At 39.4% G+C, this 17,419-nt stretch overlaps 3 protein-coding genes across 3 annotated transcripts; all 3 read right to left on the minus strand.

Annotated features, from left to right (window-relative positions):
- Positions 1-4,210: 4,210 nt before the first annotated feature.
- On the minus strand, positions 4,211-6,761 carry LOC140875058 (uncharacterized). The gene is made up of 3 exons (XM_073278604.1): positions 6,570-6,761; positions 4,543-6,015; positions 4,211-4,442 (listed from the first exon to the last, which is right to left on the minus strand). Exons 1-3 carry the CDS (start codon positions 6,636-6,638, stop codon positions 4,377-4,379), a joined length of 1,608 nt encoding a protein of 535 aa, XP_073134705.1. The 5' UTR covers positions 6,639-6,761; the 3' UTR covers positions 4,211-4,376.
- Positions 6,762-8,386: 1,625 nt separating this feature from the next.
- LOC140874476 (uncharacterized) lies at positions 8,387-10,609 on the minus strand. Its single transcript, XM_073277766.1, has 2 exons — positions 10,240-10,609; positions 8,387-8,472 (listed from the first exon to the last, which is right to left on the minus strand). Exons 1-2 carry the CDS (start codon positions 10,607-10,609, stop codon positions 8,387-8,389), a joined length of 456 nt encoding a protein of 151 aa, XP_073133867.1.
- Positions 10,610-11,209: 600 nt separating this feature from the next.
- Positions 11,210-14,663, minus strand: LOC140874477 (uncharacterized). Its single transcript, XM_073277767.1, has 6 exons — positions 12,934-14,663; positions 12,654-12,843; positions 11,942-12,371; positions 11,719-11,800; positions 11,451-11,635; positions 11,210-11,352 (listed from the first exon to the last, which is right to left on the minus strand). The coding sequence occupies exons 1-6, from the start codon at positions 14,661-14,663 to the stop codon at positions 11,210-11,212; spliced, it is 2,760 nt and encodes a 919-aa protein (XP_073133868.1).
- Positions 14,664-17,419: the final 2,756 nt, after the last annotated feature.

The raw sequence follows: 17,419 nt of genomic DNA on the forward strand, positions 1-17,419 counted from the left end.
GGCACATCGCACTAAGTTGAGTATTCATCCGGGGAGCAACAAGATGTACAAGGATCTACGTACTCGGTTTTGGTGGAAGGGAATGAAACGCAGTGTTTATTAGTTTGTTTCGAGATGTCTGGTATGTCAGCAGGTCAAGGCAGAGCATCGACGACCTGGAGGTTTGCTTCACAGTCTGCCTATTCCTGAGTGGAAATGAGAGTTTATCACGATGGATTTTGTGAACCATTTGGCGGTATCATCGAGAAACTTTGATGCTATTTGGGTTGTGGTGGACCGACTCATCAAGTCAGCTCATTTCATTTCCTACAGCCGAGAGTTCAATGTGGATCATATGGCTCGGTTGTACATTCAGGAGATCGTTTGACTTCATGGAGTGCCTGTGAGCATTGTCAGCGATCGAGACCCCAGGTTTACTTCTATGTTCTGGGGGAGTGTTCAGCGTGCGATGGGCACTACTCTCAGTTTGAGTACTGCCTATCATTCGGAGACAAATGGTCAGTCAGAGCGCACTATCCGTACTTTGGAGGATATGCTTCAAGCATGCCTTATGGATTTTGGTTCAGCCTGGCAGGATCATTTGCCATTGATTGAGTTTGCGTACAACAACAGCTATTATCGTAGCATTGAGATGACACCTTTTAGGCGTTGTATGGACGACGTTGTCGCACTCCACTCTTTTGGGAAGAAGTGGGGGAGATATAGGCTGAGGGACCGGAGTTAATCCAGCAGACAACAAATGTTGTTGATCAGATCAAGAAACAAATTAAGACTGCACAGGATCGTCAGGCCAGCTATGCTAATACCAAGCGTAGACCTTTGCAGTTTGATGTTGGGGAAAAAGTGTTTCTGAGAGTTTCACCTTTCTGCAGGATTCTCAGATTTGGCCTTAAGGGCAAGTTGTCTCCCAGATTTATCGGTCCATTTGACATCTTGGAGAGCATCGGCGATTTGGATTATCGGCTAGCTTTGCCACCGTATCTGTCCAGTATTCATGATGTGTTCCACGTATCTCTGTTGCGACGGTATGTGGCAAATCAGTCTCATATTCTGCAATCGTCTGAAGTTCAGGTGGATTTGGGTTTGACCTATGTTGAGAGACCTTTTCGTATCCTGGATCATAAGGATAAGGTCTTGCGGAATAAAGTCATTCCTCTAGTTTTAGTTCAGTGGCAGCGTCGAGGCACTGAAGAAGCCACTTGGGAGCTTGAGAGCAGGATGCGTCCAGAACATCCTGAGTTATTCTGATTGTTATTTCAGTATTGTACAGTTGTACCTTGTAAACGTTTAATTTGAATAAAGAATGTTTCTGCATCTTGTTTTACATTTAGTACTTAAAATCTGATTTCGAGGACGAAATATCTTAAGTGGGGGAGAATGTAGTAGCCCGTACCCAGTTTTAGTGAGTAATTGCTAATTAATCCAATAAACATGATTAAGGGGATGTCAATTGGATTAGCGGAGTCTGGTAATGGACCCAGAATGATCAGATATGGACCGGGTCCTTGGTATTCCAGCTTAGATCTAGGGCATTCTAGGCGTCCCGTTGGGAATCCGAAAGTGGCATAGCGATCCAGGCATCGTAGCGGAGCTGTGGCCTAGTTTTGAGGCAATTGACAGCAAAGGGCTAACGACGGACGAAGGTATAGCTTTTGCTTCCTAAAAATATTTAAGAGTATGCAATAGCTTAGTTAAGGCTTTTAGAGCACTTTAATGATAATAGTATCATTTTGCAGTGTAGTGCGGACTATAGGCGTGGACCTAGAGCTGGTAGAGCTTGCCTAGTATTTGAGGTACGAAAGTATTGTTCGAGATATCCTGACTGAGTATGCATGTATTATGTGACTGCATGATTTATATGACATGATTATATGCTGCATACATTTGCATATTGAGCTATCTCTTTTGAGATGTCTGTTAGTAGGGTTTTACCCTATCCTGTTAGTGGATGGACTTCCATCGAATTGGTTCTGGCGTATCCACTGGTATTTTGGTATGTGAGCCACCTCCTGAAGCGACGGCACAACGTGCTACATACCAGGGCCCGGTCTGTCTTTGTTATCTGATTCTTGACCTCTAGTCAGTAGGCGATTCACTTGCATTCATGTATACTCATACTCTCGTGCTGAGCGTTTTATGCTCACGTCTCGTACTCTGTATTTCTGGACACCCTATTCCATGGGGCAGGTTTGCGTTTGGATGAGGCGGGTGGATCCAAGAGGGGCTAGGCAGTGGTTGGCCAGCTGGAGCTTCGTCTAGGTTTTTACTCTGTTGTATTTGGGTTGATACAGCTGTTCGATTTGGTTGTATAACTATTTGGGTATTTACAGATTCATTTTCTCGGGATTGTATATTGTTTATTGTTTCTGCAGCTTAATTCTGGTTTACTGTTTGATTAAGTTAATTGCATGATTAAGTTCTGTTTAGTAGGTGATCTCGGTAAGGGTCACTACAATGAAAGCACGAACAATTAACCCATATAAATCTCAAAGCACGAACAATTAACCCATATAAAGCTCAAAGAACGAACAATCTGAGAGACACGCAAAACTTGAGAACAGATTTCGAAGGATTTACGGCTGGAATGAAGATTTAGTATCCCGAAAACCTTGGAATGAAGATTTAGCGGCTTTGATTGAGAAGGCGATGTAATTTGAAAAGAAAGGGTTGTAGCAAATAGAGGTGGTTTTGCCCAAGTGGAAGCTACAAACCGATCCTTCTTCATATTTTTTTTCTTCCATGATGTCGGCCACGATGTGAGGAGAAAGGAGACGGTTCTGTTTTTTGTTTGAGGCCACACCAAGGTAATGGTTCTTACAAAGCGTAGGTTTTCTTTTGTTTTTTTAATTTTTAATACATTTAATTTATTGGGCCATGCTAAACGTACAAAACAGTTTTTAAGTGACTTTGAGGCTTTATAAAATAGAAAAAGATTAAATAAAAATAGAATGTGTTTATATCTACTTTGAAAAAAGATGTTTACTTTTTAAAATTCCTATGTGTTCACATGGTTAAGACGTCCCCTGGCCTAATTATTAGGGATTATCTTTGTTTTTTTTTTTTTAAATATCAGAAACATTATTTTTCATTCTAAACTAGTACTAAATTGTACGCGTTGCATGCTTATACAGTGCGTTTTTACGTACACGTTTGTTTTCATTTAAAATTCATTTTTTATTAAATACTTGTAGAAAATAAAAATAGTGAAATTAAAAAAATGGCATTTTTTTAAATAAATATCCATTAAAATAAAAAAATATAATGAAATTTATATTTCTGTAATTACATAGCCATCAAAAGACAAAAAAATAATGAGGTAGGTCATACCAACATACTATCTTTTCATGTGTAACCAAATGCCAAGGAAAAAAAATAATAAAGAAAAAAAAGAAGAAAAATGTAGCATTTACTCAGAGATTCTTGTGGGGCAGCTGTTGGGGCTATTCAAAGTAGTATTTTGGGTATATAAGATCCAACTATAGCGGAAGTTTTGAGATTTGAACTTTTCACAGAATTATGCTTGAATCAGATGCAAAGATTTGTGATCTATGCATTAAGGTAGTGTTTGCAAATCTTCCAAGTTTTGAATCTTTTAGCTTGGATGTAATAGTTATTCTAGGCTTCTAGCTTGAGTGTAATAGTTGAGGATTTTCAATTTCTTGCTGAGGATTTTCAATCGTGATGGTTTATTTTTCTAAACGATCAGCGAACCAAGTTGTTCATATTTTGATTAGAACAGTAGGTTCTATGTTTGATTTAAAGGTCGACTCACTCATTTGTCTTCTTTTATTTCAGATGTAATCTTATTTGAGTCGATTACTTTTATTTCAAAAAAATTAGCATTTACTTGTCCCTCCGAACAGTGAACCCTACTCCATCCCTTCTTTTGGGATGGGTTTGAGCAGATAAATTTGAAGGAATTTGGATTATAATATTATGGTTAATGATGAAATAATAAATCAAAGTTTAAATTCATAATCACTTATTTTCAGATTAGTAGCACAAACTTGATTAAATTTCAAATGACATCATTATCGAGTAGACTTGAAATCCATCTTAATTATAACTAAATGCTATATATACATATAGGAGATGAATTTGATGTTTATCGTCTTCCTTCTCTAACAAGGAAAATACAAGTAAACACATTTGAAATCAATGAATCCAAACAGAATCTTAATGATAAAATACAAAAATACCAAAATGAGAAAATAATCATGGATTAAAAAATTAAAAGTTATTTCAATGATCTGCCAAGAGTTATTGAATCAAGTATTGTCCGGGAGGAAAAAAAAAGGACCAACAAACAATAGAATACATAAAATGGAAACTTTATCACAGATAATTCAACAGTACGACCTTCAAACCCGATCACACTACCGTCGGAGTTGCCTCCGGGCCAGAGCTGGTGCCCGTTTCGGTATGTAAACCTTATAGCTCACCTGGTAAAACATTCCCAAAATGGGTACCAGCATAAGAAATAAGGAACATAGCACATTAAATCATAGTATAAATCTTAGCGTGTTATGATATAATTCTTACCTGCACCATTTCACCACCCCTCATTACAGACATTGTTTTCTTCTCAAACTCAGACCCATTCTTAGCCTCATCTAGCTGTTTTTTCGAGCTATGCTCTCCAGCGGCTTGATTATTGTCATTAATGGCCAAAGCGACGGGAGCTTTGGGCGGATCATTAGCCGTATGTTCAGAATCAGAATCTTCTTTAACCTCTGGGAGTGTGGCTCCACTTCTCTTATTCGTCTCCTGAGCAAGAAAGCTATCCGGCTCAGTAGATTTGTTTTGAATGTTATCGTTCCTTTCCATGGGTGATTTGTTAACATTTGCGTTATTGGTGTCAAGATTAACACTTTTCTGAGCAGCTTGAAGTCCCCCTTTGAACCTCCTCAAATTTTCCAGAGCCTTTTGCCTCAAAATTAACTCTATATCATCGCCGCCACCATCCTTTTTATCCCCATCCAAAGGGGAAAAATTAACAGAAACATTAATCTCTTTTCCATTCTCGGGACGATTTGTATGAATTTCATGTGACCGAGAATCATCAGCATTATATCCTTCATTTCCAGATTTCATGGGCAAAATCACTTCACTTTCGACATTTTCTACACGAATTCTCTTATTGGATGCACCATGTGATTGATCATCCGACTCCTTTTTATCCACTCCTTCATTACTGTCCATGCTTTTGGGAGATGGATAATCATCATGATGACAAACAATTTCTTCTTTTTGAGGATCTTTCTCCCATCTGTTTTCCTCTTCAGCAGTGGGCCGAGTGACAAAGGCGATAACTGATTTAAGCCGCCTAGAGTTAACCACAGGAACTAAAGCCTCGTCACTTCGGTCTACCCAGATATCACGGTCTAAAGCCTTGTCACTTTGGTCCACAATGACATCATGGTCTTTACAGGTACTACAAGAAGAACCACTTGGAGACCTTGCTTTGCGCTTTCCACGAGCCCTGTGAGATTCCCTACCTCTTGAACTTTTTATTTTTTTATGGAGAATCATTTTACTGCTTCGATGTTTACGATCTCCTGTCCTGTTGCTGCCTCTACTATCACATGTGGAGCAGCTCTCTGAATCAGAGCTCGAAGAACTAGTAAAACGTCTTCTTGATTTCTTCTTTAATGGTTTGTTACTCGACTTGACAACATGATGTCTCCTAGATCTTTTTCTCCTTCTCGACTCTGCATCGGATTCGGCACTTTCGTATGTTTTTCGAGTCCTTCTCTTTCTACCCTGAGGTAGGGCTTTCCTTCTTTTATAACTCTTGTTATCATGCGTGGATAAGGACTCGGTAGCTGAAGTCACTGAATGATCATCAGAATGCGATGAAGCCGAGTCATCACGACGACGTTTCTTAGATTTATCTTTCCTGCTCCTAAAATCAGATTCTGAAGATGCGGACCCCGTCGATTGGGAACTTAAAGAAACAGAATCAGGACCGTGAAGCACCTTGGATTCCTTTTTTCTGCTCTTCTTCTTCAATAACTAACAGTTTGAATTAAGAAAGACTCGAGGTTAAGTCATAAACAACAATAGATGATATATTACGGCAGAACGCAGTCAAAATGCAGCCGGGTCACATTAGTTCAGCGTGTACGAGGAAAAAACTAAATTGATGTATATATTAATTTTTATTTCACCCATTTTGAGTGCACATTACTTTTTCATTCACCGATGTTGGTTTTGAGATATTGATTGCTTACAGAGACTATTTATACACAAAATTTCCATTGAAATACAAACCTACTTAAATCTCGGTTGCAAGAATCCATTAGAAAATCAATTTATCGAATCACATAATTAAAGTACTGGGTCTACTAAAGCACATCTCTACATTTTTTCCACAAACTCAAGGAACCCACGAAATTCATGTTCAATTCAGTTCAACAAATACACCAAATTCCAAGATTCAATTTTTTTTTTTCAAAAAATCCTCAAAGAAAACTCAAAAAGAATAAAGCCCCAATCAGAATTGAACAACTAATTAACAAATCCATCAGCAAGCAATCACATAAAAAGCGCAATAAAATCAGACAAACCTTAGAAGAAATCTTGTTCCTTTTCTTCTTGGAGGATTTTGTCCTGGAGGAAGAAGCTTTTCCTGCCATGAAATTTGGGATTTTGTGGTTCTTGTGTGGCTTGTTCGTTCGAGGAAATTATTAATCGAATTGGGTGTAGATTTTGGCAGCAGTTGTTCGAACTTTGGGTTACTTTAACTCCTAGTACAAGCGGAACTCCCGGTAAGAGTCGCGTTTCATCTACACTCTATCGTGTCACATCACATAGACGAGGGTGTTTGGCTTGTAACCTCCAAAACAACACTTGTGAATTTGTTGGACAATAATTTGGTTCTAATGCGTTATAAATCGTCAAAATAAGTTGGTTGACACTTTATAAAGTTGTTTTAAAATTTTTTTGGGTGATTTAAGTTTTTTAAAAAACTCGTAGGCTCTGTTTGAACATGTACATATAAAACGTTTTTATAAAAGTGTTTTTTTTTTTTGTATAATCGAGATGTAGCCAAGACTCTTGGAACCTGAGTCGAGCTTCAAAAGTAGATGAGACCTAGTTTTCTAATAAAATATAAAAACAAACAAAATGGTTACTCTCAATTTTTCAAACTCATCTCAAACGATAGGGTTTGTTCAATTATTTATTTTCTTGAAAATAAAGTTTCACCAAACGTTAAATCTTGATATGATTAACCATTAACCAAGTCGATTAATACAATATGTTAAAAAAACAAATGGATGGATTCCTAGATGCTAAAATCACATCTATGTATAAAGCAGATGCCAGCAAATTCATGATGGTTCATCCATGGCTATTAATGGTGAGTAATTTATGTCGCATGAACTAGTAGGAACTTCTAATCTCCATTGCTAATGATTCATCCATGGCGATTAATGGTGACGATGAATGTAGTGACCCGCACCATGATCACCTACTAATTAAAAACTTAGGCATGCAATTAAACAATAAATAATCAAAATCAAAGATAAATTGCGGAAACTAAAATAACTAATACAAGCATGGAAAAATCTAGTGGCTGACCTCGTAATCCTGCCTTGGTCACCACTTAATCTCCAGACCTCTGAGAAAACTACTTGCAAATGGCCCATCGAATGGGATGTCGAAAAACAAAAGTACGAGGACGTGAACATAAACGCTTAGTACGAGATTATGAGTATACAATATTAAATGTGCATGTACGCAAGTGTACGGGTACCAAGACATGAGGTCAAGATTATCTGATCAAGAATATACTTGGGCCCTGGGTATATAGCACGTTGTGTCGTCGCTTTAAGAGGTGACCTACATACCCAACTGATGGTGACCTGACACAAGTCCATGTGTCCAACCATCTACTAATAAGATAGGGTAAACACCCTACTACAGGATATCACAAAAATACAAGCTCAAGATGATCATGCATGCAGCATTATAATATGTCATAATATATGCAGATATAATCATGTCATATAATCAAGTAAACTATGCAACACATAATACATGCGCATACTCAGTCAGGGTATCTCGAACAATACTATCGTACCTTTATTAAGATAGATCCTAGAAACTCCCATCTAGATACCAAGTGTAACGTCTCAATTTCACAATCGAAACGTTACTAATACATACATACTTAAATTTGGTAAAAATAAAAATTTTGCGGAAGCATCATCTTCTTTATTAAAAGGAGCATATAAAAATTTCACATAAAAAAATAATATCTAAAAATCTTTGCCAAACATGGCCAACAACTAAAAAAAATTAAACTTGTTTGCCTCTCATCAAATAAAAATAAAATAAAACAAATGTTTTTAAAACATCTCCCAAGCTAAAGCGTTCACACTTATGCATTGCCCGTTGGACCGACCCCGGCCTTTTCTTCATTTCCGGTCACATAATCATCAATGTAAGCATCCACATCATCGTTACCTGCACCATTCAAGTATAGTGAGTCGAAAGACTCAGCAAGAACAGGCAGAAAAAGGATTTTCTACTTTAAAAAAAAAACATTAACTTAAACTTTCATGCAATAAACATAACTTTGATGTAGCCATAATATAAAAATATTTGAGGTGATGAAGTATGAGTAGTGTGGTAACCGTCATAACGAGCCATTCATGGTTTCCTGTTGATCAACAAGCATATGGCATTACGCTCGTAAACTTTCATTCTTTGGATAGCCGCTTCGGCGCTCATCCCGAAGTGCATACCCCATATAACCATCCCGTGAGCCATGTTCGGATAGCCGCTTCGGAGCTCATCCCGAAGTGCATACCCCATATAATCACCACAAGACGCATAATTCATCAAAATATTTTTCATGTATCATATCATTCATCTTATCAAATCATATCATATCATTTTCATAAACCTCGTAACATGCTCATAAAATTTCTCGTGATGCTACATGTTTAAATTCCTTCAAATCATTTCATGAGAAATTAGCTTTCATGAGAAAATCACATAATCATGCAATACATAACTTGACCGATCCACGTGAGGCATTCCGTCCGTTTCGGACCTTGAAAACTTTAACATTCTTCATGAACATTCTTAAAAATAATTAAAATACCTTAAAATATCAAAATCATGATTTTTAGGACTCAAAAACTCGTAAAATGGGGTGGGAAGTTCGAGCCTGCGGTGCGGGCGCGGCCGCGCTTCGCAAAAGTGCGGGCGCTCGGCGCGGGCGCGCTGCTTGGCAGCGCGGGCGCACCTCCTGTGCACAGACCTGCACGACTTAGGCGCGGGCGCGCTCCTTGGCAGCGCGGGCGCTCCGTAGCGACTTTTTTTCCGAAAACTGATATTTTCTGCACTTTTTCAAAACCACATTGCTTAGGGACGATTTTTCCATCAAAAATACCATTCAACAACATCAAAATTTCCAAATAACTTGTACCAATACATCAAACATTCAAAGATTTTGAGTCAAAAACCTTCATAACTACTTTTACCCAAAAATCTGATATAATGCATTCAAATCTTTCAAAACTCAATAAACATGAATCGAACACATCAGGAATGCTTCACGTATCACAATCAAGCAACATACTCATAAAATTTTCAAGAAACATGCATAGATCATCAATCAAACACCTAGGGTTTTACCTAAAAAAAAATACATATATTCTTGAATGGGTTTAAAAACAGTAAAAACTTGCCTGAATCGTCTGATTGGGATTAACCTGGACGGCGGAACGATCTAGCCTTGATAAGTCGAAGAACCATAGCTTTGATGCAGCGTTCGAGTGAGAGAGATTTGAAAGAAAAGAGAGCGTTAAAAAAAAAATGAGAGTTCAGAAAAAAAATCTGAACGCTTATTTCTTTTGTGACTAATGGGCTCCAACACGGCCCATTAATTACATTTAAAATCCTTTAAAATTTGTACTATCCCAATAAAAATACACTGCATACCTTTAAACTTAATTAAAAAAATATTTTGTTACTCGCTTCAAGGCTAAACTCGTTCCTGCGACCCAAGATTAATTCCAACATGAAAACTTTAAAATCATACATATTGCATAAAATTTCAGGCATTTAATTTAATCACATAATTAAACATAACAATTAAACATTCTAAATAACATGCATTAAATCATATAATTTAACCAATTAACCGTGATTAAGCTAGTGGACTTTTTGGACCTTACAACTCTACCCTCCTTAAAAGAATTTCGTCCTCGAAATTTGACTTACCAAATAGTTCAGGATAGCGTGCTCGCATATCCTGCTTGGTTTCCCAGGTAGCTTCCTCAACCAACTGGTTGCGCCATAAGACTTTCACCATCGGAATCTCTCTGTTTCTCAACCTACAAACTTGTCTGTCTAAGATTTGAACAGGAATCTCCTCGTAGGACAAGTCTGGCGTCCAATCCACTGGCTCATGGCGGATAACATGAGAGGGATTTGCCACATACTTCCTTAGCATGGAGATATGGAAGACATTGTGAACACCCTCCAAGTTGGGTGGTAGTTCCACTCGGTAAGCTCGAGCCCCAACCTTTTCTAGGATCTCAAAAGATCCTATATATCTTGGGCTCAATTTACCCTTTTTCCCGAATCTCATAATACCTTTCCATGGTGACACCTTTAAAAATACATGGTCACCTACTTCAAACTCCAAATCTCTACGTCACTGGTCGCGTAACTTTTCTGTAGACTTTGAGCTGTCAACATTCTGTCTCTGATCTTGGCTATCACATCTACTGTTTGGGTCACTATTTCCGGTCCCAAAACAGCTCTTTCTCCAACTTCGTCCCAGTGTAGGGGAGTTCTACACCTTCTCCCATACAACGCCTCATAAGGAGCCATGCCAATAGTTGCTTGATAACAATTGTTGTAAGTAAACTCCACTAAAGGCAATTTCGATTCCCAATTACCTCCAAAGTCGATCATACAAGCTCTCAACATGTCTTCGAGTATTTGGATCACTCGTTCTGACTGACCATCTGTCTGAGGGTGGAAAGCTGTACTGAAAACTAGCTTCGTTCCCAATCCTCTATGTAAACTTTTCCAAAAGTTTGAAGTGAATTTAGGGTCTCTTTCAGATACTATCCTCGCTGGTACTCCATGCAATCTGACAATTTCTCAAATGTACAGCTCTGCATACTGATTCATCGAGAAGTTATTCTTGACTGGAATAAAGTGAGCTGACTTAGTTAACCTGTCAACTATCACCCAAATCGAGTTCATCCTTTGCGTTGAAATTGGCAATCCTACCACGAAATCCATGGTGACATCTTCCCACTTCCATGTGGGTATTGGCAATGGTTTCAGGAGTCCTGCCGGTCTCTGATGCTCGATCTTCACCTGCTGGCAAGTCAAACATTCATTCACAAATTTAACAACATCCCTCTTCATTCCTGGCCACCAATATAAGGATTGCAGATCCTTATACATTTTCGTACTTCCTGGATGAATGGAATACAGAACAGTATGGGCTTCAGTCATCACTTCAACTCTCGGTGAGTCTACTACTGGCACCCACATTCTACCTCGGTGATGAACAATTCCATCTTTGACAGTGTACAATGTACCACCCTTAGCTTCATCTCTGTTCCTCCACAACATCAACTGTTCATCAGAGCTTGGCCTACACGAATTCTCTCAAGAAAACTAGGTACTACTGTTAAGGCTGCTAGAGTGCATACCTCCATTGGTTTGAATACCTCCAACCTCATCCGTTCAATTTCAGCAATCAATTCCCGCTGGACTGTCAATTGGTTCAATGTCGCAGACTTGCGACTCAATGCATCTGCTACAACATTATCCTTACCCGGATGATAGCTAATGTCACAGTCGTAGTCCTTCACCAATTCCAGCCATCGCCTCTGCCTCATATTCAACTCCTTCTGAGTGAAGAAATATTTTAGGCTTTTGTGTTTAGTAAAAATCTGACATCTTTCGCCGTATAAGTAGTGTCTCCAAAGCTTCAAAGCAAAAACCACTGCCGCCAATTCAAGATCATGAGTCGGGTAGTTTCTCTCATGAACCTTCAGCTGTCGAGATGCATATGCTATTACTTTATTATCCTGCATCAAAACAGCTCCTAATCCACTCTTAGAAGCATCGGTATAAACCACAAAACGACCTGTGCCTTCGGGAATTGCTAGCACTGGCGCTGACATCAGTCTTTCTTTCAATTCGGCAAAGCTCTTCTCACATTGATCTGACCACACAAACTTCACACCTTTTTGAGTTAAGGAAGTCAGTGGTAGAGCTATCTTAGAGAAGTCTTGAATAAATCTCCTGTAGTAGCCTGCTAAACCCAAGAAACTTCGTATTTCTGTAGCATTCTTCGGAGCAACCCAATTCCGAACCGCTTCCACCTTAGACGGATCGACCTCAATCCCTTAAGCTGAAACTATATGACCCAAAAATGAAATCTGCTCCAGCCAAAATTCACACTTACTGAATTTAGCATACAGCTGCTTTTCTTTCAAAATCTGCAACACTGTAGTCAAGTGCTGATGATGTTCCTCCCTACTACGAGAATAAATCAATATGTGTTCTATGAAGACTATGAAAAACTGATCCAAGAAAGGTTGAAACACCCTGTTCATCAAATCCATGAACACAGCTGGTGCATTGGTCAACCCAAACGGCATTACCAAGAACTCATAGTGGCCATAGCGAGTCCTGAATGCTGTCTTCTGCACATCTGCATCTTTTACCTTCAGTTGATGGTAACCTGATCGTAGATCTATTTTTGAGAACACCTCTGCCCCTTGCAATTGGTCGAACAATTCGTCTATTCTGGGCAAGGGATATCTGTTTTTCACTGTAATTCGGTTCAGCTCTCTGTAGTCAATGCACAATCTCATTGACCCATCTTTTTTCTTGACGAACAACACTGGTGCACCCCAAGGCGATACACTCGGTCTGATGAACCCCTTATCTAGCAACTCTTGCAACTGATCCTTTAATTCTTTCATCTCGGTCGGTGCCAATCTGTACGGTGCCTTAGAAGCTGGCTTAGTTTCAGGCAACAATTCTATCCCAAATTCGACTTCCCTGACTGGAGGCAATCCCACAACATCATCGGGAAAGACTTCCGGAAAATCTTTCACTACCTCCACTTCCCCAAGTTTTGGTCGCTGTACCTCCAGATCACCAATTAGAATCGCAAGAAATCCTGTACACCCATTACTCAATAATTGCCAGGCTGTTCCTGCAGAAATCATACCTGGTGCACTCTTCTTAGACGTAGTGCGGAACACCAACGATTTCCCGTTCTGATCTATCACAGAGACAGTTTTCTGTTTGCAGTCAATAATAGCCTCATGACGAATCAACCAGTCCATCCCAAGAATTGCATCAAAATCCACCATTTTCAAAACAATAAAATCTGCACACAAAACTAGACTCTGCATCTGAACCTTGCAATTTCTTACCACACTACTACTTTTCAGTTCTTCTCCTGAGGGTAACGACACACAAAATTCCGAAATAGATTCATCCGGCAAGACCCTCAATTTCATCATAAAACTAACAGACATAAAAGAGTGCGTAGCTCCTGTATCTATCAACACGAATGCAGGTAAATCAGAAATACGAATCATACCTGAGACAATTGCAGAATCTGGGTCAACCTGATCATGAGTCATAGCAAACACTCTTCCCTTGACAGGCTCCTTTGACTGCGGGCAGTCTTTGGCAAAATGCCCTGGCCTCTTGCAGAGAAAACAAGTATTGGTCCCAAGCATGCATTGACCGGAGTGTGACTTCCCACACTTCTGACAGATAGGTGCATTCGCCGGCCTTGGAGCATTGGCGTTCGGTTGATTCTGTCCCTGAGGTCGCACCTGATTGGGGTTTTGGTGCTGCTGCTGTTGCGGTCTCCTTTGAGCTGGAGCTTGATACGGCCTCTTCTGACTAGACCCTTGCTGCTCTCTCCCTTGGTAACTAATCCTCTTCGTTTGCGATTCTTTGATAATATCATTCCCATCTTTTTCTGACAACATAGCCTCATCCACTGCTGCTCGGTACTTTTGTGCCCCACTCAACCTGATATCTCGTCGAATAGTGACATTCAGTCCCTCTGTGAAATGCTTCAACTCCTCTGCAGCATTGCCCGAAATCATGGGCACAAAGTAACCCCCTCTCTCAAACTTCTTCACATACTTGGCAATGGACATGCTCCCTTGGCGGAGCTCCAAAAATTCTCTAGCAAGTCTATTCCTGGTGCTGATAGTGAAATATTTTCCATAGAACACATCTTTGAATCCATTCCAAGTCAACGTAGTCATATCCAAAGCAGAACGGGCTCCCTGCCACCAAACCCGTGCATCATCACGGAACATAAAGATGGCACACATCACACGGTCTGCATCAGTGAGCTGCATGTAGTAAAAAATAGTCTCCACTGACTGCACCCATTCCTCGGCTACAAGGGGATCAGCCCCTCCTTTGAACTCCTGTGGCCCTAGATCCTTAAACTGTTTAAAGATCGGATTAGTTAATAGCGGCTGATTGCTGTTCCGTCCTCCCGCTTGTGCTTGGATTAACTGTTGAATCTGTTCCCCTTGGGCTCTACTCTGCTCTTGCAACAGAGTCGCCAACCCAGCCAAAAACTGGTTGTTCTGATTGTCCTCATTGTTCGGATTCCTATGGTTAGCCATGATCCTGATGTCCATACAGTCCACATGCTTAATTACATTATTTAAACATAACATCCTACTCAATAGACATACACTATAAATCAAAAACATTATCATGCATATTAAACAATCCATAACATAAAACTTACAGACATGAAGACGAAGCATAGGGTCGTGGCGAGAATGCATGTGTGCGACAAACCCAGAGCGAACTGCTCTGAAACCAAGCTGTAACGTCTCAATTTCACAATCGAAATGTTACTCATACATACATACTTAAATTTGGTAAAAATAAAAATTTTGCGAAAGCATCATCTTCTTTATTAAAAGGAGCATATAAAAATTTCACATAATAAAATAGTATCTAAAAATCTTTGCCAAACATGGCCAACAACTAAAGAAAATTAAACTTTTTTGCCTGTCATCAAATAAAAATAAAATAAAACAAATGTTTTTAAAACATCTCCCAAGCTAAAGCGTTCACACTTATGCATTGCCCGTTGGACCGACCCCGGCCTCTTCTTCACGCCCGGTCACATAATCATCAATGTAAGCATCCACATCATCGTTACCTGCACCATTCAAGTATAGTGAGTCGAAAGACTCAGCAAGAAAAGGCAGAAAAAGGATTTTCTACTTTAAAAGAAAAAACATTAACTTAAATTTTCATGCAATAAACATAACTTTGAAGTAGCCATAATATAAAAATATTTGAGGTGATGAAGTTTGAGTAGTGTGGTAACCGTCATAACGAGCCATTCATGGTTTCCTGTTGATCAACAAGCATATGGCATTACGCCCGTAAACTTTTATTCTTTGGATAGCCGCTTCGGCGCTCATCCCGAAGTGCATACCCCATATAACCATCCCGTGAGCCATGTTTGGATAGCCGCTTCGTAGCTCATCCCGAAGTGCATACCCCATATAATCACCATAAGACGCATAATTCATCAAAATATTTTTCATGTATCATACCTTTCATCTTATCAAATCATATCATATCATTTTCATAAACCTCGTAACATGCTCATAAAATTTCTCGTGATGCTACATGTTTAAATTCCTTCAAATCATTTCATGAGAAATTAGCTTTCATGAGAAAATCACATAATCATGCAATACATAACTTGACCGATCCACGTGAGGCATTCCGTCCGTTTCGGACCTTGAAAACTTTAACATTCTTCATGAACATTCTTAAAAATAATTAAAATACCTTAAAATATCAAAATCATGATTTTTAGGACTCAAAAACTCGTAAAATGGGGTGGGAAGTTTGAGCCTGCGGCGCGGGCGCGGCCGCACTTCGCAAAAGTGCGGGCGCTCGGCGCGGGCGCGCTGCTTGGCAGCGCGGGCGCTCCGTAGCGACTTTTTTTTCCGAAAACTGATATTTTCTGCACTTTTTCAAAACCACATTGCTTAGGGACGATTTTTCCATCAAAAATACCATTCAACAACATCAAAATTTCCAAATAACTTGTACCAATACATCAAACATTCAAAGATTTTGAGTCAAAAACCTTTATAACTACTTTTACCCAAAAATCTGATATAATGCATTCAAATCTTTCAAAACTCAATAAACATGAACGAACACATCAGGAATGCTTCACGTATCACAATCAAGCAACATACTCATAAAATTTTCAAGAAACATGCATAGATCATCAATCAAACACCTAGGGTTTTACCTAAAAAAAAAAATACATATATTCTTGAATGGGTTTAAAAATAGTAAAAACTTGCCTGAATCGTCTGATTGGGATTAACCTGGACGGCGGAACGATCTAGCCTTGAGAAGTCGAAGAACCCTAGCTTTGATGCAGCGTTCGAGTGAGAGAGATTTGAAAGAAAAGAGAGCGTTCAAAAAAAATGAGAGTTCAGAAAAAAATCTGAACGCTTATTTCTTTTGTGACTAATGGGCTCCAACACGGCCCATTAGTTACATTTAAAATCCTTTAAAATTTGTACTCTACACTGCATACCTTTAAACTTAATTAAAAAAAATATTTTCTTACTCGCTTCAAGGCTAAACTCGTTCCTGCGACCCAAGATTAATTCCAACATGAAAACTTTAAAATCATACATATTGCATAAAATTTCAGGCATTTAATTTAATCACATAATTAAACATAGCAATTAAACATTCTAAATAACATGCATTAAATCATATAATTTAACCAATTAACCGTGATTAAGCTAGTGAACTTTTTGGACCTTATACCAAGCCTACCATGCAACACTCCATCCGTCTTCAGCCCGCTGATGTCGAATTCCCCATAGCTTGGGCACAGCCTTGCTACGACTCCTAGACACCTCTCTAGAGCCGCCGCTTGGCCATTACTTGGACACTGTCCGCTAACTATTAAAATACTACTGCCTACTCCAACTCTTAAATAAAGAGTCCCAAAGCCCTTAAAATAGAGCCATACGGGAGAGAAAAGGTTTCGGAATTGTCAATCAAATTAGAGCCTCGCACCCCCTATTTATAGGCGGAGATCGGATGCTCCGATCCCTAGATCAGATGCTCCAATCTACGCATGCATGCCACGTTCTGATCGGCCAAGATCAGATGCTCCGATCACACTTCGGAGGCTCCGATCCCATGCATGCAGCTACGTGTTCAATTTTTTGTTGACACGTGCATGACACTATGACCAGACGCTCCGATCTCAGTTCGGATGCTCCGATCTTCCCCGTAGCTTCCGAACTCCTCCGCTGGTTCCGATCTGGTTCGGATCCTCCGAACTTCTCGAGCTCAATTAAGCCTATTAAGC

This window comes from Henckelia pumila, chromosome 1 (assembly GCF_033568475.1).
Source record: "Henckelia pumila isolate YLH828 chromosome 1, ASM3356847v2, whole genome shotgun sequence".
Classification (NCBI taxonomy): Eukaryota; Viridiplantae; Streptophyta; class Magnoliopsida; order Lamiales; family Gesneriaceae; genus Henckelia; species Henckelia pumila.

Bases quoted from the DNA above. Each gene is read 5' to 3' on its own strand.
- LOC140875058 (XM_073278604.1), bottom strand. From the start codon at position 6,638: ATGGCAGGAAAAGCTTCTTCCTCCAGGACAAAATCCTCCAAGAAGAAA. The intron at 6,016-6,569 runs GTTTGTCTGATT...TCAAACTGTTAG, and splicing joins GGAACAAGATTTCTTCTAAG to TTATTGAAGAAGAAGAGCAG. The intron at 4,443-4,542 runs GTAAGAATTATA...ATGTTTTACCAG, and splicing joins GGGGTGGTGAAATGGTGCAG to GTGAGCTATAAGGTTTACAT.
- LOC140874477 (XM_073277767.1), bottom strand. From the start codon at position 14,663: ATGGCTAACCATAGGAATCCGAACAATGAGGACAATCAGAACAACCAG. The intron at 12,844-12,933 runs GTTCATCAGACC...CATTGACTACAG, and splicing joins CAAGAGTTGCTAGATAAGGG to AGAGCTGAACCGAATTACAG. The intron at 11,353-11,450 runs GTACGAAAATGT...ACTTGCCAGCAG, and splicing joins GTATTCCATTCATCCAGGAA to GTGAAGATCGAGCATCAGAG.
- LOC140874476 (XM_073277766.1), bottom strand. From the start codon at position 10,609: ATGAGATTCGGGAAAAAGGGTAAATTGAGCCCAAGATATATAGGATCT. The intron at 8,473-10,239 runs GTAAGTCAAATT...TGAATGGTGCAG, and splicing joins ACGCTATCCTGAACTATTTG to GTAACGATGATGTGGATGCT.